General features: G+C 42.0%; 1 protein-coding gene across 2 annotated transcripts in view; it reads left to right on the top strand.

Moving 5' to 3' along the window:
• Window positions 1-27379, top strand: part of plxna1b (plexin A1b) — a 166484-nt gene that overhangs the window by 36727 nt on the left and 102378 nt on the right. For both annotated transcript variants that reach the window (XM_086040217.1, XM_086040218.1), the window contains exon 3: window positions 9117-9299. In XM_086040217.1, coding sequence (XP_085896343.1) covers window positions 9117-9299 — 183 coding nt within the window. The remainder of the gene's footprint in view (window positions 1-9116; window positions 9300-27379) is intronic.

Here is a 27379-nt window from a genome sequence, read left to right on the forward strand (position 1 = left end):
AATGTGTGGAGTTGTTCATCAACCACATTTTGAAGGAACGGAAGCAAAATAGTGTACTTCTTGACTGTAATGAGGAAGGTTAGTGCTGTTAATTCACAATCACATAAGATGTGGGCCCAAACAAAAAAAATCCAAGTCAATATTCACAGTCATAGAAAGTGGAAGTGCCAGTACATTCAGTAAGATATTTTTTTCTGAAAAAATAAAAAAAGAATTAAATCTTCTCATCCAGTAGTGATTATACCTTGTTACAAAGGTAAATCAACATGGAGCCTAAACGAGCCTTCAGTACTGATAGTGAATAAACACGGTCTCTACCAGCTGCCAGGTTAGCTAATAGTAAAAGACACCCCTATTTTCCACCCCTATACCTTCAACTAATCTGGCTCTACTGTGTACTGGCAATTTCCTTCCGTCCTTCCTTCCAGCTCTTGAACTCTTAAGCTAGTGGTGTTTAAGTCTCACCGACTGCTTCCCCACAACTTCAAATGTGTTTTCAAACTCCTAAATGTCTCGCATACAACTGCATTTGACTGAGCAGTGTGGGAAAGCTGTTTAGCTTGACCCTGCGTTACAGTGGTGCAAAGGGCAGGCAGGGGAGGAGAGCGGGATGCCTGCGCAGCTGTTAGACACACAGTGGTGATTGATGACCCCTGAGCTCCACTAGTCCCAGTTTGGACTTCCTATTTGTGCCGCATCATAATTTCTGGCCCCTGGCAATCATTAGCATGATATGTTCATGGGCACAGTGGTTCCTGTTAGCTGAAATGTTTGGTCTTCACGCACAGCACCTTCATGCTAGTACCTAGCTATATTGTCTCCTGTGTTTGAGTATACTTGTAGTCATGTTTGTGTGTCTGTTTTTGTCCCCGAGCTTTATTAGTGAACCCCTGACCTTTTCTTTGGTTCGAAAGTGGATCGATACAAACCAGTTCCACTGAGAGAGCGCACGTGAAAGCAAGACTGTTCCAAAGTTCGTGTGGGATGAGAAAGGCATCGCAGAAGAGAAGAAAACAAACCAATTCTTGAGTTCGGCAAAGAAAAGAAGCCATGCTGTGTGTTGCAAAGTAGAAAGGGATGCTAGATGTGGGCGTTCATTCAAGGATTAAATAGTCGGAGAGCAGAGAAGCGCTACAATCACGCAGCAGAGACGAAAGACATTTGTAATATGGTGAGGCTGAACGTGAGTGTCGTATAATGAAAAAGCAAATCATACACGGTCATTGCAACGCTAGTCATACAAGTGTTGTGAGAAATGATCATTAGCCGGGTTCACATGGAGCCTTGTACTGTATTCCCATTAGAATGAAAACGAAAGACCAAAGCGAATGCCCAAACAAAAATCTATTCAAATGATCGTTTACCTGATGTAACTGGAAGCGTTTTATTACTCCGATTAGACCTCATGAGTCTAACTTGAGTAAGCAAGAAATATTCCAAATGTTGTTCCAGACAAAGCAAAGGAGAATTGACTCTGCGAGACTCGCTCTTAACCTTATTAAATCCATCATGATGAATATCATTTAATGGGTGTAACTCACTTGTGGACCGTGTAATACACAACCCTATTCTAGTGGAATACCCAGAATGGATGTGTGTGGGCAAAAGTGTTTAAGTAATTTGCCTTGATTAATTGAGCCCGAGTTGATGAGCAGAGTTAATTGGCAGTCTAAATGAGGTGAGCTAAGAGAACACTGATTGTGCAGGTGGCCGTTTATGTTACTGCTGCTATTAGGTCACCTTTCAGGTTAATATTTGCTGAATGTGGAATTTGTTTTTTTCCCCACACGGTCGACCGATTTTCACCTCTATGTGTGCGAAAGAGCGCATGTGTGAAAGAGTGCAAAAGAGCCGATGCGTGAGCCAACAACGTCAAAGCCGCTCTGTACTCAAGCCTCGTTCTCATCTCGTTATTAGGGGACATTCGAAAAGCTTTTGGAAGAGACATCATGCAGCTAGTGTGTGCGAGCAGCTCAGTTCTTCATGTTGTTTGACCTTTCTGTGGGTCTCTCTGAGGAGAATTTAGCTCAACAAATCCCCTTCCCTCGCTATACTCTAATGATACTAATTGTCAATGCAATTGTGTATTGATCTGTGGTGTGTGTGTGGGTGGCGTGTTGCTTACATCATTATCAGGAGTAATTAGAAAATGTGGGCCAGACAATGCGCCTGCAGTGCTGCCATATTCAACTGTTTTCAAACTACTTACACTGTCAGTTCATTTTTAGCTTTTGCACATGCGAGGGATTATTTTTGTTTAATACAGCCTTGGGATATGAGTTTAATTTATTCTGTGACCATTCTTGTAACTCAGAACAGTTGTATGCCAAATGTACCTCATTGAAATAAATGGAAATGCCATTAATCCATGCTGGTCACCCCCCCCCCAAAAACAAACAAACAAACAAAAAAAATGTGTCATGTGGGTGGTCCGTAATGTTGTTGTTCTTTATAAAATGTATACTAATAACCAAATTAAATAGAATGTAAATGATTAAGATATTTTCTCATGATTTAATTCAATTCATTTGCTGCTCCTTATGGTGTGCCTGCCTTATACACAGGGGGCAAGATAATACAATCATACAGACAAACAAAAAAGAGTCACTATTACTGTATCAACTGACTCAACAAGCTGCCTGCTGTCTGTCTACCTATACTGCTCCACCACTTGAAATATCCGTTGCTTAAAGGGTCGAAACAGCGCGACTCTCGATACTAATGGTTAGCCATGGATGGAGTTTTCTATTAGCATTAAGCTAGCAGTTGGCATTCCTAAGGCAAAGTTGTTTGGCTGTTTGAAAAGACATAACTTGTAATTCTCTTTGTTTTGCTGTCAGGTTTGGCAGTAAACTTCATTCGGGCGTGGCATCAAACAGCTTTAAGCCTTGTAAAGAGTAGGTCAGTAGCTGCCAAACTGCTGCTTATTGTGAAGTGAGTTGACTTTGCTGCCACCATACAACGCTTGTATCTGAAGTTTGCGCTCACAAGTCAAAGCAAAAAAGAAATGGCCACATGATGACTCGTAACACCACGCCTCGCCCCCCATGTCACATAAAAAAGCGAATGACCTCCAGCGTGAACGTAGCCTAGTGAGAGTTAAATTAAAAATACATACAGGGCTTTATTACAACATATCTGAATCAAAGTGTTGTTTACCAAGAAATGTGCGTGCCTGCGTGTCACTCAATTAGAGGATCTACAACGTTTTACTCAGACAACTGGAGACTCTGGTCAACCATTTTGTGCCCCGGCTGAAACTTTGGTGTCAAACAGGGATTAATGTAAGTGGACAAACGTTTTAGCAATCTCTGCGACACAATAAAAGCAGCCTCCAACGGGAGCTTACAATACAGTCGATTGACGGATGACTGAAATGGGACATATCGATGGGTGTCACCTTGGTAGCAAGAACTGTGGATGTCTTGAGCTACCATTGAAGCACAAACAATTGTTACTTGAGCTCCCTTTCACATGCAGATTTTTCAGCTTCTTCATCACAGTCAGATCAACTAATTAGTGACATAGTGTGGAGTTCTTAAAAAAGATGAATGTTGAGCTAGTCTGTGCGGGCAGGCACTCCAGAGACCCAGCTGTGTGTGTACAAGCAATTAAAATGTACATTTTCCGTAATATTCCCCCTTTAATTAAAAGCCTCTTAAAGAGGGAGTTTGGAGGTTTTTTTTAACTCTCACTTCACTCCTACATCCCCACACCAGTGCGTCTCTGACCAAGTTATTCATGCATACATGCACGCACACACCAACTACAGTATATTTTTTCTCCCAATTTTCTCTTAAATCAATTACTTTGTGGTATAAAGATGTGATGACAACTTTCAGAAGTGGCTTCCCCCTTAAAAGCTGCCAAAGCCTGGGGATGTTTCGTGAAGTTGGTTTACTCATAGACATTATTGCCGCTTATACATAAATACGGATTTGGCAACACTTGTAAAACGGAATTATTATTCAGTAAAGAAAAAACCCCAACTTGTTTTAAGAATATGCCGTAGTCTGAGAGATGCACAGCCAGCAACCTTCAGTAAGCCATAATTCCAATTCAACCTGTTAAATCAATAGATCCCAGTTGTCCATAAAATGTAGTTTAAAAAACTGTAATAAAGGTTCCTACAAACACATTGAAGACCAACTAGAACTGATTTGCACACAGGGAAATTCAAAGTTACATTATGAATATGTAGCTCCCTAGTATTAGATGCAGGGTTGTTCCTCTGCAATAAATCAACAGGCGTGCCTGTTGTACTGAACACACACACACACACACACTGCAGCACCTTTTGGAACAACTCTAGCAATTTCTCTACAAGTTCAAGGCCCCCGCTGAGACTTCTGGGTAATTTATGAGGTGGCCTCACCCACAATTCTTCACTCTGCTATGCACACTCAGGTGAAGGCACCTGCGTCTCCCAACCGAGACTTGTGCTCGCTCGCTGTGCGCGTGTGTGTGTTTTACTGTGAAAACTTTTATTATCATTTGATAGGAAAACAAATGGGAGAGGCTGCATAGGAATTGCCCCTGTGTTTGTTGCCAGATAGTTCCTTTCCTTTCAAACCTATAACTCGCACAGATCCACACACATCCTCACAGAAGAGGATCGTGTAGCCTACACAGCTTTCTTATCTACAATTAGCATGCTACACGATACCTGTTATAGTGGTCATGAGACAGTTGCCGGAGTTGCCGGATTTTATTTGTATTTTGTTTTCTTTTAAAGCAAATGTTTTGCAGCCTGGAGACACTAATGAGTGCGCCGTTCAATTCATTTCTACAGTCTTAATTCAAACTAATATTTTCCTTGCAATTTTAGCTGTTTTAGGTAAGGGTCTAGTTCATAACACAGTTCACAACGCAGGAAGAATGAATGTTTCTGCCTTCCATGTTTTTCTTCACACCAGCATAGGTCATCAACGTCACATACACAAGTCCCCTGCTGTTTCTTATAAAGGAGCTGACTATTGATAAATTCCACTTGGTGCAGGCGTAATGTTTGCCCACATATATTTTACTAACAGGAAATGTTAAAGAAATCTCTTTTTTGGCACGGGCTGGCTTGTGTGCATCGGTAATAAGCCAGTGTAATTTAGTTTGGTGCAGTCGGGAAGGCGACATTTCATTGGTGTGTCGTATGACGTGAGTACAAACAGCTCCATACAAGAAAAAATGCAGTAGTGAGCATTTGCCAGAAACACGTCTGACTAAAGATTACACAACATAAGTCATATTTATACGCAACCGTGTTTTATGAATTCTTTACTTGTGATTTACGTGAGCTCTTCAAATTGTGGACTAATAGGCTCTGTGTCAGCTGTAATGATCTTTACGTAGACATCTTTCACATCTTTCAATACACATCAGCACGTAGCATTCCGGATCGAAGGCTGATCAAGATTGTCACAAATACTGTTTTAAATTGTAAATTGTGCATATCATTACCACAACATTCCTGAAAAATGAACATGGCATCTATAAAACTGAAGAGTGTGGTGGAGTTTAAATTTGAGCAAAAGCTTCTACGCGGTTCAGTCTTTACATGAAGAGAGTGAGGCATAAAAAAAAAATAATAATAAAGAACAATCTAGGTTATAGTGTGCCTTGTATAGTGAGGGCTTATCCAAAAGGGATGCAAGATGAATAATAAATGTTCTTGGCCACTATACGAGAAAACCCACAACTATGCAACCCACAGTTCACTGTTATGCACACTCCAATGCACACATGACGGAATATTCCTTTCCTTTGTTTGTAAAACCCCGCTGTTAAACTCAGCAGCAGGTTGTTGGCTTAACTCTTTCATCCCTGCTGGTTGTTGTGTGTCCTTGAAAACACAGCGGATCCTTGCAACGGAATTCAACCCAAACATATTTTTTTTCAAGAATATCTTCTATGCAGGCCCACTAGTTGAAACAAGGAATTCTGATAAAGATTGCATTTGTAGAATAAGAGTTAATCTACTCGTTTTTAGCCATCTCTGGGGGGGCGGCCATTTTGTCATTTCTGTCAACTGAAAATGACATCACAGTTGCTCATGGCTCAGGTAACGACCAATCACAGCTCACCTATTTTTTGAAGCTGAGCTATGATTGGTCGTTATCTCAGCCCTGAGCAACTGTGATGTCATTTTCAGTCGACAGAAGTGACAAAATGGCTGTCCTTGGGGATGGCTAAAAAAACGGATGGATTGTGATGCTTAACTCATATTCCACAAACACAACATTAATCAGAATGCTGTGTTTCAACTAGTGGGCCTGCATAGAACATACTCTTAAAAAATATGTTTGGGTTGACTTCCACTTTAAATATACTTCCGCATCAATAAGAGACAACAGAGGGTAATATTGTGTCCATATGGAAACTCCCGTTTTAAATAGCGTTAGTTTCATGGTTGGGATTTGCTAGTCGATTGGGTGTTAAATTGTTTTCATGTGCAGAATAAACGTTAAAATCAAATCGGTGTCATCTTAAATTCACGTGGGATTGTTTGTGTCTCAAACTGCACACAGGTTTGATATCATCCTTAGATGTGTAGGAACGTTGGACTTTTACCTTTCAGTGCCACATACAGCGCTGTGTATACTGGCTCCCAAATGTATGCTTGCGTGTGCGTTTTGTGTAAGGTAAGCCTGATGCTCTATCGAAAGTGGATTAAACCTTTTTACGTTTGCCCTTAGGCTGTTACGCCGCGGTTGTGCTTGTGCGTTGTGCACTATTGCGGGTGTTTATGGAATTGAGTGTAATCCTTGAGGGGGTGCTTTCCCATAGCCTTATGGTTTGAATATGTTGCCTGCCAGTTGTCTGTCATATGGAGACGATAGAAAATCGTTTTTGGCTTGTTCAAATGTATGCACAGTACACAGGGAAGTAACTCACAGATTGCTCTGGCTAACCAATTTGCATTGTTGTTGTCCCGTTTTGTGCGAGGATGCACACTAAATGACATTGTGAATGTGTCACCTGTCCAGCGTCTGTTTTAAGAAGAGTTGCCCCACTGCCATTTGTGCCCACAATAGAAAGTTGTTTGAGAAAGGGGGCGTGTGTCTCACTTGAACACACAACCATAAATATCCATTAAACAGTCTTGACTTCCTTCACACCCTGAGACAGACTGCGACAGAGATCAAGCTCTCTTGTTGACTTTAGGAGACAATTGACTTTCCCACACACGTACTCACATTTTGACTCCAAAGTGGGTGAATGATTGTTGCAGATTTGGCAATAAGCGCTGAAAAGAGTTATGCAGGTGAAGGCGACGGGCAGGTTACTTCACCAACTGGAAAGAGAAAAAAACCGGAATAACGATGTATTGATGTGCACTTTTGCTGCAGGCTATTTAGTCAGATTGAGAGGGTGAGGGTGCGGTGTGTTATATCTTTTCTCCTCCGTGGATCAATCAGATGATGTGTAGTGATAAGACTGTGGATTACACTGCCATTTACACACTCCCCAAGTGCATGTATGCGTAAGAGAAGGGTGTGTTCTTACTACCTTCCTCTGGAGACTTTCATTAATGCACACGGACGCACGCCCCTTCATCCTATCGATTAATCAATCAAACTTCTCATCTGACAAACTAACTTGTATTCACTTGTTCATTTTATGGACATGATTGGAGGTCGCCAAACTCATCCAACATGGCTTTGTGGACCTTGCTTTCTGCATTTTGTCACAGTCATGCTGGAACAGACATTTGCCAAAGTGGAAGAACAATATTGGAAACACATATTTATCCAAATTAGCATGGGAAGATAAGGAATTAAAATGTAGGATGAATTAAAAAAAAAAAAAATAATAATTTTGTTGAACTGTTGATTTACAAAATCTTGAAGCAATGAAATTAAAATGTATTAATTGTATTAAGAAGTATACACACACTTGAAAATAAATTCCCATGTTTCTTTCCCCCCCCAATCTTTTCTTGTTTTTTCTGCCGCAAATATAAAAACTAACAATACGTGGAAATGTGCTTTTTGTTGGAAAGCAGCCATCACGTGACTGTGTGCGAGCATGCTAACTGTTTTCAGGCGTCATATGGGTCAGCGGAGTGCCCGGAGTGATAGTCTCTCCATGACATTGGAATGCTCCAGATATTGTCACATGGTCACCAGCATGTCTGATCACTTCACAATAAGCTTCAGCACGATAGGGCTCTGTCTGGAAAGGGGGGAAAAAAAAAGAGCTGTGTTTCTGAATGGGCCACATTTGAATGGGCCACTTAACATGTCGGAGCATCATGGAAAGTTGATAGTTTAAGTGGAATGATGCACCCTTAGCCTATTCTGCTCTCCTACGTTTTCTGTGGAAACAAATGTCTTTTTTTTTTGGTTGCTTTCAAGTATGCCTTACAGGGGGTATTGGAGACAAATTGTCAAATTTGTAGAATGCAAGGTGTAGTGCAATACATTTGAATGAGATTGAGATGGGGTTGTTGAACCGGTCTGTATTCTTTTAACATAAAAATCAGAGCTTTGGTGCATGATGGTGCAATTGTCCGGGGGTTTTCATAAACTTTCAAAGAATTAATGGAAGTACCGGTAGATATTTTTTTTTACCTTTACAGATAATGTGAAAATAAATACTTGCCGTGTTTCCAATATTGTGCAGCCCTACTCGCTATAAAGGTCGGAAAAGTTACTGCGTGTAGCGTCCAATAAAAATTAAATAAATAAAATTAGCTGACAAAATAAATTCGAATGAATTGATAAAATAGATGAATTGCCCAGCCCAACATATACTCTACTTACTCTGTTGAACACAGAAGTCCTTTGACATTACACCTTACACTAGCACAAAGGCAACATCCAGTTTGTTACAGCTCTGAGACTAACTTTCAAAGGTTGGTCGACTTTGTCCCCACCTTCCATAATTGTGATGTTTATGTAGAACAGTGACAAATGCTAAAATAAAAAAAAAAAATCTGCCTTTTACAGACAGTGTAAAAGGCCACAGTCTTAGTCCTTAGCGCATCTTGTACCCGATTGTAAAGATTATTGAAACATCGTATCTCTCAATACAAATCCCTTTGTTTTCCTTTATCCACAGGGCAATTATTTGTAAATCCTAAAAACATACGAAATGATTTGTGTTTTCTTCTTCCGTAGCCTTTGCAGATTGACGACAACTTCTGTGGCCAGGACTTCAACCAGCCTCTGGGCGGAACCAGCACCATCGAGGGCATCCCCCTCTTCCTCGACAAAGAAGACGGCATGACCTCGGTGGCTGCGTATGACTACCGTGGAAACACCGTTGCATTTGTTGGCACGCGCAATGGCAAACTCAAAAAGGTATGGATGATATACATTGTCTCATGATCAAACTGATTTCGATCAGTAGTGTTTTTTTTTTTTTTTTTTTTTAGAATCAACACGTTGCGATTCTGTTATCTGATTTCAGAAAAAATTCCATGCTTGCCTTTTAATCTCTTCTTACGCAAAGCCCCCCTCCCGGCCCCAACCCCACCCTTTCCCCCCGCCAACACACGCATTGACACACACACTTGAATGCAAAGATTTAATGCAGCTAGACTCATTTTCCTCATGACATTTCAGGGCCGATTTGAAGCCCGTTAGTTTAACGAGCCGTTTGCAGCAAGTCTGTGGCTTTGCCCTCATTGATTGTCATGCAAGTCTTGCCAGATGTAAAATGTTACTGTTACCACATTCTGGCCTGCCTCTAATTTGAAGAGCTCGCTTTCAATCAATCCATTGGCAGCGAAGCTTAAAGGCTCTTTGCTTTCGTCAGCTCTGTGATCAATTAAGAGGATGACTGAAAATGATAGAAGTGCCTTGCATAACAACTGGTGTGCGTGTGTGCGTACTTATGGGCTCAGTCTATGAATGACCGCACTCTCGGGAGTCATGTTTACTCGTTAGAATTTACGTCAGTCTCCCTCTGTTCCGCTCAAGACCTGTCAACAATTAAATATCATGAATATATTCTCAACTTAGGTGTTGGAGAACTTTTCAATGCTTATTTACGTATGCCCCCGGCGTTTGCCACTCACACTATGCATGTCGGTATTTGCCATGTGGTGTTCATGAGGGACTGAGGGAGGAGAACAATGCATGTTGGACTATGATTTAGTGTTGCACATTTGTCAAAATGACAGCTATTCACTGTCTTTACTTTGCCATTGTCGTGGCCTTCTTCTGTGCCTCTCTGCTTGATAGATGTGTGTGTGTGTGTGTGTGTGTGTGTGTGTGTGTGTACATCACTTTGGTGAGCAAGGTGTGTTTATGCATGTACGCATGTGTTCACACACGAATGCCCCTATTGATTCCTCGGGAAGTTTAGCCTTTATGAAGAATGAAGTAATGAAAGTATAGAGGACAAGAGATGATTGAGCTCGAACTTTGTATTCTCTTTCTGAAACTAGGGCTGGACAAATAAGAAAATCGATCCATAGCAATTGATTGATGATTTTGGTTTTAATACAACCTAGGCAAAATGGTTGTCTGCGGGCGCTGTTGATTCAATCTCGACATGCGTAATGTTGCAGGCCTCCGCTGTAGCACAGACTCCTCGTGACAGCATTATTCTGTTAAAAAGGACGCTGGTTTTCATAGCGTGAGTTCAGAACATTTACATCGATTGTCATGTGCCATTCAATTATTTAAAGAGGAAATCAACCAAACCAAACATGTTTTTTTTCCAGGATATCTTCTCAGCAGGCCCACTCGTTGAAACGTGGCATTCTGATGAATAAAGGGGAATATTTTTTTCAATAATATGTTCTATGCAGGCCCACTAGTTGAAACAAGACATTCTGATAAATATTGTGTTTGTGGAATATGAGTTAAACATCAAAATCCACCCATTTTTAGCAAACTCTGCAAGGCGGCCATTTTGTCACTTCTGTCGACTGAAAATGACATCGCAACTGCTCAGGGCTCAGGTAACGACCAATCACGGCTCAGCTTCAGAAAACAGGTGAGCTGTGATTGGCCGTTATCTGAGCACTGAGCAACTTCGATGTCATGTTCAGTCCACGGAAGCGACAAAATGGCCTCCCCCAGAGATGGCTAAAAACGGGTGGGTTCACTGATATTCCACAAAACGCAATATTTATCAGAATGCCTTGTTTCAACTAGTGGGTTTGCATAAAGCATATTATTGAAAAAAAATATGTTTGGTTTGATTTAATTTCCCTTTAAAAACTAACATTCAATCAATTAAAGACCAAATATTCGCCCTCGTCCTACTGTTTGTTTCAATGTCGTATTCAAATGATCTCATCATTAAAACAGTGCTGTGTTTTTAGCTGCTAACAGTTTTGTGGGGGTTCATACAGAAAATACAGAGGCTGTCCCTGTTCTTTATGCTTTCCCCTGGAGAACACTGCTGTATAGTCGTGTTTATATAGCCATGCCTGAAGGCTTCTCGAAAGGGGGGGAGCAAGAATATCTGTAGAATGGATGAATAGACTTCTGGAGGGCATTTTTTTGCTGTTTTGTACAGTCACAGTTTTAGAGAAAGGGCAGGAAAAGATTGATGGAAAGCAATTACACTCACAATGTTGCTAGAAAACAATCCTATACAATTGTATCCATCTATGTATTTTGCCATTTTAATTTTTATCAAAAGAATAATTTACCTGTGATATTTTTTCTCCTTTGGCTTGCTGAGAGAGAATGAGAGCAACTAGATGAGGGATACAAGTGATGAAGGTGGTGTCCAATGGTGTGATTAACTAATTCCAGCGGTCATCTGGATTCTGCCATGGTCAAGGACACAGCGGTGGGCCAGCCATACGCCGCATTTAATATTTTGGATTAAAAATCTCCATTTCATTTGGCTGCTTCATTATCTGGAACTGCTCGATTTGGCCCGACATTGGTCAGCGTGTCTGCTCATCTGTCAGCACCCAAGCTTACGTCTTAGTCGCAGATCATACCATGTCTGGCTTGGCAAAGACTGAGATGTCTGTGTCTGTTTGGGAGTTATGGTTGCGTTCTCAAAATAACAATAATGACACAATATACAGAGATGACACATAGACTCCTTGTCATACTGGAACTAGCCGTGTCATGGAACAGAGTATAAAAACTTATTTTACTGTACTTAAGTAGAAATTTCACATATCTCTACCTATTGAGGGAGGAAAAACGATGCAGGGTATTTGTATTTTTGGCATCTTTTACTTTACTACATTTCCCAAATAGAATACATACTGTACATTTACACAAATACATTTTCCCCAAGACACTACAAAATAAAATCTAAATAAATTATTCATTGAAATAGTGTTTTAACCCATTAAAGCCTAAAGCGCCTGGCTCAACAGCTCCCCAAAACCTAAGGTCATCTTTGGAATTACCCTTGAAAACCTGAAGTTTTCCCAGAAATTCAACACCTACAAAATAATTAATATCTCAGCCCCTGTAGCAGACGGAAACATAATTCCAAAAGATTTTTGAGACCTTAGACATGTGGCTTGCACACAGGCCCGAGTTTATTAACCTTTACTGTTTCAATCGAAGATGTAAAAATAAAGTGTCACTGTACGAGAAGCACTATTTTTAATTTTAAAAATAGAGTGGTAATTACCATCCTCTATTTTGTTACAAAGACATCGATATTGTCATTGTCTACAATCATATATCTTAACCATATATCACGTTCGACTGGTTCTATTTGTTAAAAATCAATAAGTGCATCGTCTATATCACTGCTGTTACTGATTTCAAAGCTCCCGCCATCGATGGCGTCCGCCATTATGACTCGAAAGAATTCCAGAACATCTTCTGCGGGCTCACAAAACCGTCACGTATATATTGTGATGCATTTCATTGGTTAAGAGAACAAAAATTGGATAAAAAAAAGAAAATGACATATATGCAGGCCAGGCTTTAAGGGTAGAAAGACGCAACAGCGCTCCAGGCTTGAAGGGTAGACATACGGTTATGTACTCCTTTCCTAAATGGGTTAACCACAGAGCACAAAGCAGTAGAAAATTCCTGTCTGTATTGATGTGGTAGCTACTGGTAGGGAGAGGTCCTGAAAACAGGACGTAGCTAATCAGGAAGCGTCATAAGAGGGTCAGGCTAATGTCGCTCTTTAGCTAACACGCTAGATGTTTAACGCGTAGAGTAAAGTCAATACAGAAAGTGACTTTTGATACATGCGGTTGATATGTAGATATTTGTACTTTTACTTAAGTATCACTCACAGGTACTTTATCTAAGACTAAGTTGAACCTCTGGTAGATGTCAAGAAATGCCTCTAAGGTCATAGAATGTGAAATTTACAGACATTTTTCTGTAAGAATTATCCTCTAAACGTTGGGAAAAAATTCTGAGGTTGATGCATGACCTATGCAAATCTCAGAACATTTATTCCGAAAATCCACCCTCATGCACAACATCATGTGAGACCTTAGCACATCTCACACGAGTCAAGTTCAAGGTGTGACAATGGATTAGCTCTGCATGTCTTTTCTTGGATTTTTCTGGTTTAAGTAGTATGCTTGTGTACTCTACTTCTGTTGTGGTAAAGTGATTTTTTTTTAAATGTTGTGTTGTTAACAGTGGCTACCATATTTTTTTATTTTATTGAGTTAAAAGTACGAAAATGTTATTTTGCAATGCTAATCACTTTCACTGTCATAGATAATTAAGGCCTGTCTTGTCTTGCTACCAACACCGGATAAATTATTTTTACATTGTGTGACAGTTAACAATGTGAAAATGTTAATTAAAATATTGCTTGCAGATTTTGGGGTGTTTTTATTAGTTTCTTTTGGAAACAAACAGAGGTCATCTAGCGCCAAAGATTGTTTTTGACTGTAGAGGTTCCCCTGTATTTAAGCTTGCTTATATGTTCACTTATTTGGTGGTGGCGATGGTGAGAAGGCATTCAATATGAGCCATCTGCTTTATGTATGTGGCCAGTTAGCCAGGTGGCGGGTGATCCCATTGCCCACTGTGTACTCGTAGTGGTTGTGCCAGGCTCAGTTGGCTTGGTGCTGAGGTTCCCTCCCGTGCATCCAACCTGAGCATAAGTGAAGAAATGTAGGGATGAAAAAAAATTCTTCAGCCAACAATCTGTGACATTTTGTCCCCCCCCCCCAAACATCCTGCTTGAAAATCTCAAGTCAGTGTTTCTTCTTCTATTTTTATACAAAAGTCCTGTTTTCCTCTCATGAGTACATAAGTACGAGAAGGAAAGAGACTACAGTGTATGCCATTGTGCTGCTGTGAAAGACAGAAATGTATCTGACGTGGTTTCAAATTTGAATACATTCTTGTCAGTTATAATTTAATGTTAACTTTGGTGTTATTAAACTGTTTTACATTGCTTGTGTAAATCGCGGTGTGAAGCAAATTGCTGTATTCCACTGGGGCCACTCGTCACCATTGTAATGTGGTCTAATTGACTGATATTGCACTGCCACATTGTGCTGACCTGTCTCCCTCGTGTGTGTTGAGTGCGTTCACGTGGCGTTGTGTTATTTGTATCTTGACGCCCAGCCAATAAAATCAAAGCACGATTAAATGCACAGTGGAAGCTAATACTAATAGTAGGCCACGGTACATTTCCCCCCCCCCCCCCCCCATTTTTTAATCTACTACTTGATTCAGGAAGATTGCTAAGAAAGCAATGCTATGCTGTGTTTGATATCTTTATTACATTTATTAAAGAAGTCCAGTCCAAAATTTCTTGAGAATAAGTTCTGTGCGCCCCAGGGCTCGGGTAACGACCAATCACGGCTCACCTGCTTTCTGGGTTTGGTCATGTGACGTTCGCAAGCTGAGCCCTTTGGCACTTTGATGTTATTTTCATTCTTCAACAAGTGACAAAATGGCCGCCCCCTGAGATGGATAAAAATGGGTGTATTTAGCTACTTCATTTATTAATCAGAAAAGTGTGTTTGGTGTAATAGGACCGCATAGAACATAGTATTGTAAAGCCAATTTTTGACTTCCCTTTAAATAATAATTTTCAAATAGAAATGCCTCTAAAGAGATTTGATCCCGTATGTGGGTGGGTGCGCATGTATCATCTTTTGGCTTGAGCCACTGAGCCACGAGTTGTTTGACCCGGGCAGCAGCACAGAGGTTGGCTTTGTGCAGGCGTTCGTTGGCCCGCGGTCATTAGTTCACACAACTGCATGTGGTCACACGCATACACATATGCACACACACACGCGCGCGCGCACACACACACACCCGCACGGAATAGATGAAAGCGAGACGGGAAATGCAGAGAGTGGATGAAAGGGATCAGATACTACGCAGATTGACTGCTCAAGACAAAACAGATAATTTACACTTTGCTTAAGTACATCTTTTTCCAGTTAATTTAACTCCTTCCCACAGGGCCATCAGTCATCGAATCTTATCAGGATGTTCCCAAATTAACAACAAAATGTGTCATTTTCTCCAGTTATTTCTTTTTCCTCTTGACGGGCACAGTCTTAATGGCATTTTCTTATTAGATACAGCCCAGTTAAGCCATAATGCGAGTGCGACAAGTCAAGCATGTACAGTATGTCTCTCGCTCTGTCGCTATCTCTCTCTGCCGCTATCTTCTTTTTTTTTCTTTCTTTCAGTCCCTCTCACTCCCACTCACTCACGATTTCTCTCTTGGCATCCAATCTTGAATCAAATCAGCGAAATCACATGAAGTCACAAGCTGGCTCTCTGCTCTAAAGCATGCTATATGAAGGCTAACCAAGGGACACGCAGTAGGTGAGCAGTTGTGCTGCAGCATACCACACCACATCATATATTATTCATAGACGGACTCAGGAATTCATCTGTGTGTGTTTTTATTTTATATTTGCATCTCCAGAAAATGGTGGCACGAAGGAGTACTAATCTCCGTTTTCTTTTCTTTTTCAAACAAAGGTTGTAAATCTGACCACGGTCGACAACCCCTGGGAAAAAAATTATGGAATCACCGTTGCTGAAGGGTGACCATATAATTGTTTAATTTAGGAGAGGGGGAAAAAAAGCAAATGGTATTGAAAATACCACCCTTCTGGCTTTGAGGAATATTTTTTTTTTAATAAGTGGAAATTACAAACCGTTTCCATCATTTGTTGTGGTCTGTGACTGACTACAACAATTTTATTTCTTGCTTTTTTGGTGTCTGTCTGTATTTGTTAATGCAATAAGGACGGAATTTTGAATAGAAAAACTGTTTTGTTGCACATCTATTATTTTCTTTTTCTTTTTTCACAAAATTAAACATTGCAATGATCATCCTCCAGGAGCGGTGACTCCACAATTTTTGTTATATTCTAGAGACTGGATCGACAGCACCTCTGCTGGTTACACTTAAGCAGTGCACTTCCTCCATTTATTTAATACAATTTGCCAAGTAAGGCTTGAGGTTCTCCAACTGTTTTTTATGTGGGCAACACAAATATAGATGGTTTACTACTACAAGCTCATGCGTGACTCAAAGGCAATCTCATTCTTATTTAAATTGCCATTGTGTAACCATAGTTATGAATTAATAACACTGCTTCTTAACATTGTCTCTCTGTCTGCTTCTGCTCTCTTCTTTTCTCTTTCATCTTCTGCTCACATATTCTCTTTCCACTCGCTCCTAATCAATGATTCCGATTCCTCTCCTGATAATGGTTGAGTTTTATGTATGCGTGGAGGTGTCGTGTAGGGATGGCCCTCCCCCATAATCATTTTCTCCAATTAAAGCGAGAAAGCTGACAGCACATTCACACTTAGATGGAGTAGATGTAAGAGAAACCTACATACGTATCAGATGCCCTAACCTTGAACACATTTTAAATAATTAGGTGAAACACTTTGCTGTAAGGGCAGATTATGGAAGGCTCGTAAAAGATTTCATTCCACGTCGTCTGCTATGATACCCACTCGCCCACCCCCACAGTCTCATTAAACTGCTTTCTCCAACTGTACCTTTTATGTGACAAACTTCTCATCTGCTGTAATGTTCCATATTTCTTCATGAACATTGATTGCTTTGAGGGGGCACTCTTAATTGCTGCAAGTTAATTGTCCCCTTATCAAATTCTCACATGTAGCTCCAAAAGTCATTGACATCCATTTAGCAGTTCCTCCAGTACACTCGTGCAATCGCGTCCGCATGTCATTGATGGGGACAGTTCATTCCCTGAAACTCTCATTATTATTGCACTTTTCCTGGCTTCTGCTCGATGTGACTGCGCGGCACTCATTCACTACTTTTGAATGCCAGCCGTAATTCACCACTTTCAAGGGTTAATGAGGCACAATGAAGAGACCGTGCGAGAGGGAGCCCGAGAAAAAAAAAAAAAATCTTTTCGAAAAGAGGAGATGAATAATAAATGCGGCGGGCTACAATCCAATTGGAAAGGAAGATCAGATGAGTGGATACAAGCCGGGATACTCGCATGATCCCAGCAAGGACCTGGATAGCATGTTTCTAGGTCACCTTCCGTCAGACTTCACTATTCTTTCATAATCACAACGACGCAATGTATCTAATTTCCCAGCCCAACATACAGACATGATGATGTCGTACTATGAACCTGAAGTCCAGAGAATATGCTCCCACTGTAATGTACAAAGATTCACAGTGGGAAAGTTGGATGCTAGCAGTGTCCAGAGGGTCACGCGCAAGTAGCACAGTGGGCCGAGATTACCTTTGGCCCACACTCCTCCTACCTCCGCAATGTTGTAGCACACTTATTTCCTTGCAATTAAACCCAGCATCTCACCATGCATGCTTTGGCTTAGGAGAATCTACCTTGGCCCGCATACCCTCCATCAGCCCTTAAAGGGGAAGTTAACCGAAACCTATTTTTTTCAAGATGTTCTATGCAAGCCCACTATAGTTGAACAAGGCATTCCGATAAATATTGCATTTGTGGAATAAGAGTTAAATCCACCCGCTTTTAGCCATCTCAGTGGGCGGCCATTTTGCCACTTCTGTCGACTGAAAATGACATCACAACTGCTCATGGCTCAGGTGACGACCACTCGCGGCTGACCTGTTTTCTGAAGATGAGCCGTGATTGGTTGTTACCTGAGGCCTGAGCAGTTGTGATGTCATTATCAATCGACGGAAGTGACAAAATGGCCGCCCCCTGAGATGGCTAAAAAAAACGGGTGGATTTTGCTGCTTAACTCATATTCCACAAACGCAATATTCATCAGAATGCCATGTTTCAACTAGTGAGCCTGCTGGGACCATATTCTTGAAAAAATATGTTTGGGTTGATTTCCGCTTCAACTACCACGTACCGAAACTACATAAACCTTTTAGTATCAGCAAGATTTTAGTGGGACATTTGCATAGAGGTAGGACATATGGGAATATAAGACATTTGCACTTACTCACAGCTTCCTGCTCTCTATTACACCAAATTTGGAGTGTAAATGACTGTATGCGTGTTGCTATCAAATTAGTTAATCTAGTGTGAAGAATGCAAGCAGGCAGACACTCTTAGGGAAGCAACAGAAGCAGGCTTTTCAGATTAGCCATTGCCAGGCTAATAGATTTACAGTAGATCATTTTGATGAGATCTTCTGGGGTAGAGTTGTCAGGACGATTACTGTTTGTGCTCCTTCAGGAATACAGGCTCATTTGTATACAGACAGTATACTGTACGCGCACATTTTTACGTAGGGAATGAAGGCATAGAAAAGGCTACAGATTACATGCTTGGATGGGATTTGGTTCGAACGTTACTGTGGCTTCACGTGGATGACATGCTTTGGGACTACTTCATTTGAAGGCCACCGTGTTCAGAGCGGTTAAAGCGCATGCATGAACGTTATTACCCATGTGGCAAGGCCCCGTCACGTTCATTCCTCCACAATGTAGTTGAGTCTCATGATGTTTAACTAATTGCCCCCCAAGTGGAGAGTATATATACCCTTAAAATGTACCTATAATTTTGATGCTCCCATGTAACATTCTTTCCTCACGTTCTTCTGCGCATTTTAGACAGAACACCTCGTCCTTGAACCACATGTGCTAAAGGCACCAAATGTTTGCTCACACCCATAAGTCCACTCGTCTCCTTTGCTGGCCACAACGTGAACGAGATCATTTGCCCCGAAATTTGCAACCGAAAGATATCTTTAGAATGGAGCTACTTGCTTATTATCTCAAGGTACTGGGTTCCAGAGACACAGTTATGTTTGTGCTAAAATGCTTCCCCAGCATAGTGTACTGCTTTACTGCAGAGCTACGACCAATGATTAAAAGGACAGTAGATTATGTGCAGTGTGAGAATCTTATACATTTTCCACCATGCCACGCATGGCAAGTTTTTGCTCCAAGCTAAGCTAAGGGACGTTTGTCTCTTCTCAATTTGAAATACAGTATATGCATAAGTCCGCACGAAAGGGCAACTATAGGGTATATTTCCAGTCAGCCTTGTGTCACGAATGTCCTCCTGGATTTTGGGTCTTAGAACTAAAAGTGGACTAATTATTTCCACCAGCTTAAGGCTTTATTAAAGCATTAGTGGACCAAGGAAAAAAAAAAAAAAGATCATGGCATTATTTGTGCATTAGTTGACTTTGTGGCGCTGTGATTTTCACCCATTAAGCTGTTAGCAATTAAAAATGGCTCCGTCAATGTCATGCAGAGGGTGTTTTTGTTTTCTTACTCCTTCTTGAACTTTATTGTCCCCATCGCTAGGCCAAATGTATTAATTGATCGCCAGAAATCCATCCGTTCACACGTTTCAATTACTTTGATTTATTGGCTGCAAAGCAGCAATCTGTGATTTGTCATCGCCTCTGCTTTAGCTGTCCCTCACCGCTTCTCATGTCTTTGACCCAGAGCTTGTTTACCTCTTTGATTCATAGACATGCATGTCTACTTTTTTGGTGCTACCCTCTTTTCCCCGTGGAAATAGTCATTAGCTGACTGACTGATCTGATTGTATCTATTCCCGAGACTAGTATTTGTGCATCATCCTTCTTCCCACTTTTCTGCCCCCACCTTTTCTTCACCGCCTTACCTTTTTTTCCCCGCCCATCTTCCGCTACGGCCTTTAGAGCGTCTCACTCCGTTTTCTCCACGCTCATAGTTTACTCCATGTATTCTCCATAGCGTTAATTGCACGTCATCCTAAATTGTCGAACGCCAATTAAGCCCTCGCTATTATATTTAATTGGTCATTTAGCCTGGCTTCTCCGTGAATGCAAAGTCTCTCTGGAAATGGTTGAGCTGGCCTCCTGCAGCACATGTGGTCATTTCAGAAACTGTTTCCACCTCCCTGCAGGTTTCACAATGGCTTGGCCAACTTCTGACGCTGCCAAAACTGAGGGGGTGTGCTTTGTGTGTGTGTGTGTGTGTGTGTGTGCGTCGGTGTGCGCGCGCGCCGTGTTCGGGGAGAAACAAATGGTGGAAGGAGAGATATTCTCCTCTGTGTATCCTCGGTCGCCTCGCCTTCCAACTACCATCAAACCCCTCTCGTTCACAGCTCCCCCATCCGTGTGTTGCTGGTGGATTAAGCTAATTAAAGCACTGCAAACAGCGTCCCAAGGGAGAGGCCGCGCGCACACGCACACAAGCGCACACACGCATGCACCCTCATTAATGACAGCAAGTACATAGGCGCACACAATAGGATAAACAGGGAGGAAACATGAGAACAGGCTTGCATGCATACAGTGATACGACAACATGTCGCATCAACTAGCGCGGATAGTGTTTACTTGGTAGGTCAGGCTCGAACTTCATTCATGTTCGTAAATATGCCCATATTTCTTTTCCGTGGAGATGACATCGTAAATCTGCAACCCATCTGTAACTATGATGTTACCCCGCTGTTCAAAGCTAACGCTCGGTGTGCGATTGCTCAAAGCTTCAGCCCAAGGCCTCTCGACGATGCGTTATCATCCGTAACAGCCTTGTGCTGCCAATTTGTGGGTCACTGGCAGTGATCTAGTGACCTAGAAATAACACGAGACCCACTTTCTTCAAATTTGATACGTGCCTTTACGGGTGTGTGTGCCCAATTTTGAGAAACCACAAATGCCTACGGCGCAGGTGTTTGTTTTGTGGGCTTTTTTGAGACGATACTGGTCCCTGCGTTTTGGTCTATACGTTTCTAACATGCTGTTAAAATGTGTTGTTTCTTTGCAATTTATAAAATGAACTTTTAATACAAGCACAGCAGAACTACTGACGTTTCCTGTGCAAGTAGTGGGGGTGAAATGTTTGAAATTAGAGCGATTTGGAAGTTAACCAACGTCACAGAATGGATTGCGGACAACTTTCCAAGTTTCACTGTGTACTACTATTTGGCACCTATTCATGCATTTTTACCCACGTTTATGCCAAACTATCCTATAGTGGCTTGAAACGCGGCGGCTCACACGTATGCATCGTCAGTTTGTCAAGAAACGAGTGGAACAAATGAAAGGAATAACTGTGGGGTAGCAGGAAACGTTTCATCCTGTCACATAGATGGACGGGAAGAGAGCAAACGCTGTGTCACTTAGACGCGATTCCTTCCGGATGTTTCCGCTTACAGGATATTGGCTGCGTCTCTGGAAACATGCCCGCTTTCAGCAAAACCTATTGGATTACTGATAACCTTGGAATGGATAGGGCCGGCGCAGATGGTGCGTATATGCACATCTAATATGGGGTGGAAAGTGATGAGGGTGTTGGTTTTGCCTCTTCTTTTCTCAACGTCGCCACTATTGTTGTAATTGAATAAACCGCTTGGTTATTTACTGTTTTCGTTAAATAACCGGCAGGTGATATTCGATGTGTGCCTTTTGACGTTTCCTCTGAATTGACTGTTGTCGCCACCCGCCGCGAGCCCTGCTTCATTATTCTGGAGAAGATGTCGTTGTGTCTGAACCCCAGCAAACGCAAGTCACACCCAAGCACACACCCAGTAATAAGCCTCCAATAACAGGGATCCTTACTCCAAGTTGCCTCTAAATCCCTTGTGGCGGGCCTGCTCCTTGGTTGCTATGGCAACAGTAGTCAGGGCAGCCATAGATACAGATAGCGAGGAAGAGGAACAAGGAGCGAGAAAGACCATTGATGTTTGTGGTGCAGGCAGAGAGATTGGAGCACCGTGGCAACGTTAAAACCGAGCCAAAACGTTACTGGGTTGAAGTTAGTCCCGGCGCAGTGCTAGGAGTTGACTTTCAGCTGGGCTCGGAAGTAAGTGGGCTTGTAGGTCATGTTTACCCGCTATGTGCGCATGTGTGTGTGTGTGATTGGGGGGGGGGGGAGAGCAGGAGACAGCACAGAGATGAAACTGCATAGACGGCACACTCGCTCATTAAGTCCCTTGGCATGTTCGTTCCGTCTCGGCGTTTGTGTGCTCGCAGATGAGCTCCGTCTTTGTGCTCATCCATGCACAACGCCGTGATTGTGAACAGGATCCAGTGCGGCCTCTGCGCTTCTTTGATCCCGCTTGTAATTACAGCCACAATATGGATGAAAATATTCCCTGTAAGTTGATCAAATGTAAATGTAACGATTCATTCACCGGTGACGGAGATTTTCCTGTGGGTGTGGATCTTACTGTAAACATTTTTTGGGGGAAAGCTGTCTCCCACTTGACTGCAAATCAATATATGGTATATGGTTATTGCTATCAAGCTGACAAACCATTGCCACTGGCAGAAGGATGTGAAACGAATTACAGAAGGACTGTTGAAATCGGCTCTCCATATACAGTACAGAACAGTGCGGCGGGGACTGGATGCACGGCAAACAGGCAGTTAGTGTCGGGACTCTGATGGAAAATCCATAGTTTCATTACAGACTCAGTGGTATGAATGTGGCTGGGAGGCGACCAAGGCTCCATCATGGGCCCTACGGGAGCCCGAATGGCTGCATTTAGTGATGCAGTGAAGGGCAGAGGAGGCACCAGGGTCAAGGCGGCTGCTGCTGCGAATGAAGTGTGTCCGAGTTACGGAAAGAAGCCGCCACATAAAGTTCTTTAGCGCTGATGGGCACTGAGGCTAACACCGTGGCTGGATCCCGATTACAGTTCCGTCGGACATTTGAAAGCAGATGATGTCAAAACCGTACGACAGAAACATTCCCTCAAAACAACGGTAATTTCAACTTCTAACTGGATGTTAACTGTGCCATATGTCTCGTTGAAAATGTAGTCAGTGTGGTTGTAAAACATGTCGCCACCTTCGATCGAAATGCTAGGTTTTCATTCTGTTCCCAGCGACCATAGCAATCAAGTTTCAGACCAGCGCGGACCAAACGGGATAGTCGGTTTATGCGGGTGGACTGCATGGGTAAATCTGACTGCAATTGCCGTAGATTTGGGGACAGAATTTTTGAATGAATGAATTTCATGAGGGCCAAAACGTCTTCAAAGACAAACGGAGCAGTCCAGTTGCGATCGATTCAGTGACCTGGTTAAGTAAGACGGTCCACAAGCTTGGAGGTGGTCCATATTGGGACGGGAAAAACATGTATTTCCCCAGCATCTTGTGCTTCTTTGTAGTTTTGTCAAGTTCTGCCGCGGTTGGTGTGTGTTTTGTTCCATTTAGTTATGGATCTCGCTAATAAGCTAGGCTGTACGGTAGCAGTTCTGTCACCTTCACTCATGGCACGTCCAATCATTGGGCCGGTTTACGGGCCCGGCGCGTTATGGTGCACTTAACTGCATCTTATTTGAAGAACAGTGTGATCAAGACTGAAAACAGACACTAAGGAATACTTAATGTATGCTTTGATGTGTTTAAATATGGTCGCTATATAGTGGTGTTTTCTCTGTTGTTGGTGCGTCTGGTTTGTCTCGCCAGTGGTCAACGGCATCATACAGTTTGTGGATGCTGCGTCAGGGACATCGTTGTCATGGCATTTTTGGCCTGCCAGTTTCGTGTTGTACATACACTAAGTAAGTCGGTTGCAAGGAAAATCAAACAATGTCAGTCCGTCTCCCTGACAATCCAATTGCTCTATTGTACAACGTTGTTTGGAATCAAGGATTATGATGTTAGGTCGGGCCTTTCTTTCTTTCTGCATATCACCGTGACCTAGCACCTCCTACACCTGCAACAACATACGCACACGTTTAATGAGCATATTAAAGGCACAGAGCTATTAAGGGATGTTGAAATGGGCCTTAGGTGAGTTAATCTGGGAAAAGGTAGCACTCGGGAGCTGCGGGCTGTTGTTTGTTCCTCTAGGTGATTAGAGTTTAGAGGCTGGCTTTAAGGGAAATTAGCTTTCGATTGGACCTTCTGATAAAGAGGTGTGCTTGTAATCGTTAGTGACCCTGAGGACTGCAGAGTAAAGATCAAATGAGACTTATTGTTCAAAGTAATGTGGATTGATTTGAAAAGGTGGTTTATTTTGTCTTCAGGCCACACACTGCACATACGCTTTAAATAGTTGCGCTTGGCTCTCCACGTAGCCCATTTATTGGCAAACAACAAGTAACAGCTTCCATATACCTGTAAATCTGGCCTGTTCAGTTATTTACTAAGTCTCTCGTCTCTGACTCACTACAAATGTGATTGTTAATTCCGTTTCAAACCTTGACGCCGTTTTGTGTGCTCACTTTATGCCGCATTTTGTAATAATGGCGTGCGAGTAGAAACTGTCGTCCATCCACCTCGCCAGCCACTCGATTGATTGACTGTTGTATATTCGTCACACTCGCGTGTTCCGTATTTTCCTAACCCGGCGATTTCGTGTCAAACCTCGAAAGTGCAGTCGAAGCAAGGCATCATAGCTTAGGCATACAGTGGATAAAGTCGGAGATGACACAACACACAAACACACACATTAATCAGGCTGATTGCTGCTTCTCTTGTTGCATCATTTCTCTAATGCATTGGACCTGCGTCACTTTCTCCCTTGTGTGTGGCAATTCAAAAAACATTCTGGGTCCCCGGGAGAGTCAAAAGCCACAGGGAGCAGGTTCTGACGTTGTGAAACCTCACTGTTTATCTTAGTTCACAGCTTATACACATCAATTTATAGTCAAGGCTGCTCAGTGTCACATTTTTTATGTTGTTGTTTTTTTTCCTTTAGAAGTCAATCTTGCATTATTTCTGTCTCATTGCGTGAAGGCCATGCGAGGATTCGTCTTTTCTTTCACACGCGGCTGCAAAAGGTCACTTAAAAATACGAACTATATGCATTATAACACATTTTGCCACATAACGCCACGCGGTATTGACAGTTTTTCACTGTTGGTGCACTTGGTGCGCAATTGTGCATGTGCATGTGGCATTATGGGCTAAAATGTTTTTGCATTTAGCCATTGTTTTGCTAATAGATTTGAAAGACGTTATCAATACGTTTGAACCACTTTGCAGTACATTGAAACAACTATCAGTATGATCAAACCACTTTACAATACGTTCAAACGACAGCCCAGTAAACACATTGGCAGTTCCACACTTCCGTAGTATGTAGCGATTTATTTTTAAAAAAATACCTGGCGTGTGCCCTTCTTTATTAACTCTGTATTCGAGAGTCTCCAGTTCTTTTGTTGCCCATTTTTATTTAGTGTTTTTCCCTAAAATTCTGCAATCTTTTGGCTGGCTAAAATGAATTGCCTCCTGTTGTTGTGGCATGCTGTTGACGGCCTGTGTTTTTGACCCCTGTGTGGCACAGACTATTTATTTTATTTTATTTTATTTTATTTTGTTTTATGAAAAGAATACCTGTGAATACCTAAGAATATGTATTTGTGGCCATAGGCTATTATGACTGGATGGCTGGATGGATTAAACATGTGCTTGTATCCAACACACATAATTAACACGAACATGACAACAAAAAAAAGCAATTTCTTGTGCTGATTCAACTGACAAATATTCTTCTGTGTTCCCCTTAGTGAAGGCATTTGTATGAGACAAATACATTCACACACAGATATACACCGCGACGACTTCGCGGCTCCTCGGGGAGAACGATGAAGCCAGAAGCAATGCAAATTGGGTAAAATGTTCCGGAAAGTGGCTTTTCCCGCCGGGACTCATCCACTCCAGCTTTGCGTTAGCAATCATTCGGCTGAAAAAGAGACCTTTATTGGAATGAAAGGTAAAGGTAGTGAGGTTAAAGGCTCATACAGGCAAGGTTATAGAGCGCTAGCATTTGCATCGGGTGATTCTGTTCTATGTTGAAGCATATTTATTACGTTGGTAAATACTGTCGTTTCAACTTTGCTATGCAATAAATCCTCTCGTTTAAAAATGTAATGATGGTCTTAATCCTCCACCGACAATGTCGAGAAGCCTTTAATTTATTACAACAATCACGGAATTCAATAAATCACATGTTTCCAAGTAGTGGTTAGAGTTAAACTACTGGCAAAAGCCCTCAGATTCCCGTCATCATTTAATTGAAGAATAGCATCACATGCCTTTCTTGTGAGCGCGATTCCACTTTACCTCCATTTGAACTCTGAGGCGTGCGACGTTCTCTGGCATAAGCCATCACTCCCACCACGTCCGTTGCGGGGGTCGCATTGTACTGGATTCAATTTATTGCCCTCCCTGTATGAGTGTGTGTTACTTTGTGTGCGTTAGGCCAGTTAGTGTGGACAGTGAAGCATTTACCAGCCCACAAATGGGCCATGAAAAACCTACAGGTTGCACCATCTGTGTTCAGAATGGAGAGGTATTGTCAGTCGAGAGTTTGTGCCCTGGCCAATAGCAATTTGAGCAAGCACACAAACAGTAGATTCATGCAGCGGCCGACTCAAGAAACTTGGCATCACGACACCTGGAGGATACAAGCGAGGAAGTCAATGTGGATATGATATTTAGTTTTACGGGAAATGACACAGTGCAGGAAGAGAGACAATAAGCATGAGTGGATGTGTTTTTGAAAAGAGTAAAGAGTTTGAGTTCTGTTGAATTATGAACAGCGTGTTATTGTATTTCCCAAGCTGCAGTTGCTTGGCCAGCGAGCAAGCCTTATCAGAGGGATTGAATGCAGAATAAGTGAATTCATTTGCAGTATCTGCAATAATGTGTTGCTTGGATGCCGCATATATCGGGCACTTATCTTAACAGCCTGGCAGACACTGCGCCATTAGACATATTTACATTTATTCCCTCCCTCCTTGTTACCTCTCCTCTCCTGTCCCTTGGGGGGAAAAAAGTTTTTTCTTCAATGCAAAAAGCATGGCACACAATGTGAAATACACGTCTAATTGAGCTTTTTAATTGTATCCTAAACCCTGCGGAGAATCCATGCTGCTGCCTATCGGTGTCTATATATGTGTGTGTGTGTGTGTGTGTGTGTGTGTTTTGCATTTGTCCGCTCTGTTTTTATATGAATGGTTCCTGTGTGTGTGTGTGTGTGTGTGTGTATGAGTCAGGAAGCAGGCAAACGGGAACCTGTCAAAGAGCCATTCATGCGCTGTTGGGTGCGTTGTCTAGGTTTTGTTTTAGGCCAATTTGAACCAACTTTGTGTGGA

This window comes from Filicampus tigris, chromosome 9, assembly GCF_054856515.1.
Source record: "Filicampus tigris isolate MCC_2025a chromosome 9, RoL_Ftig_1.0, whole genome shotgun sequence".
Taxonomy (NCBI): Eukaryota; Metazoa; Chordata; class Actinopteri; order Syngnathiformes; family Syngnathidae; genus Filicampus; species Filicampus tigris.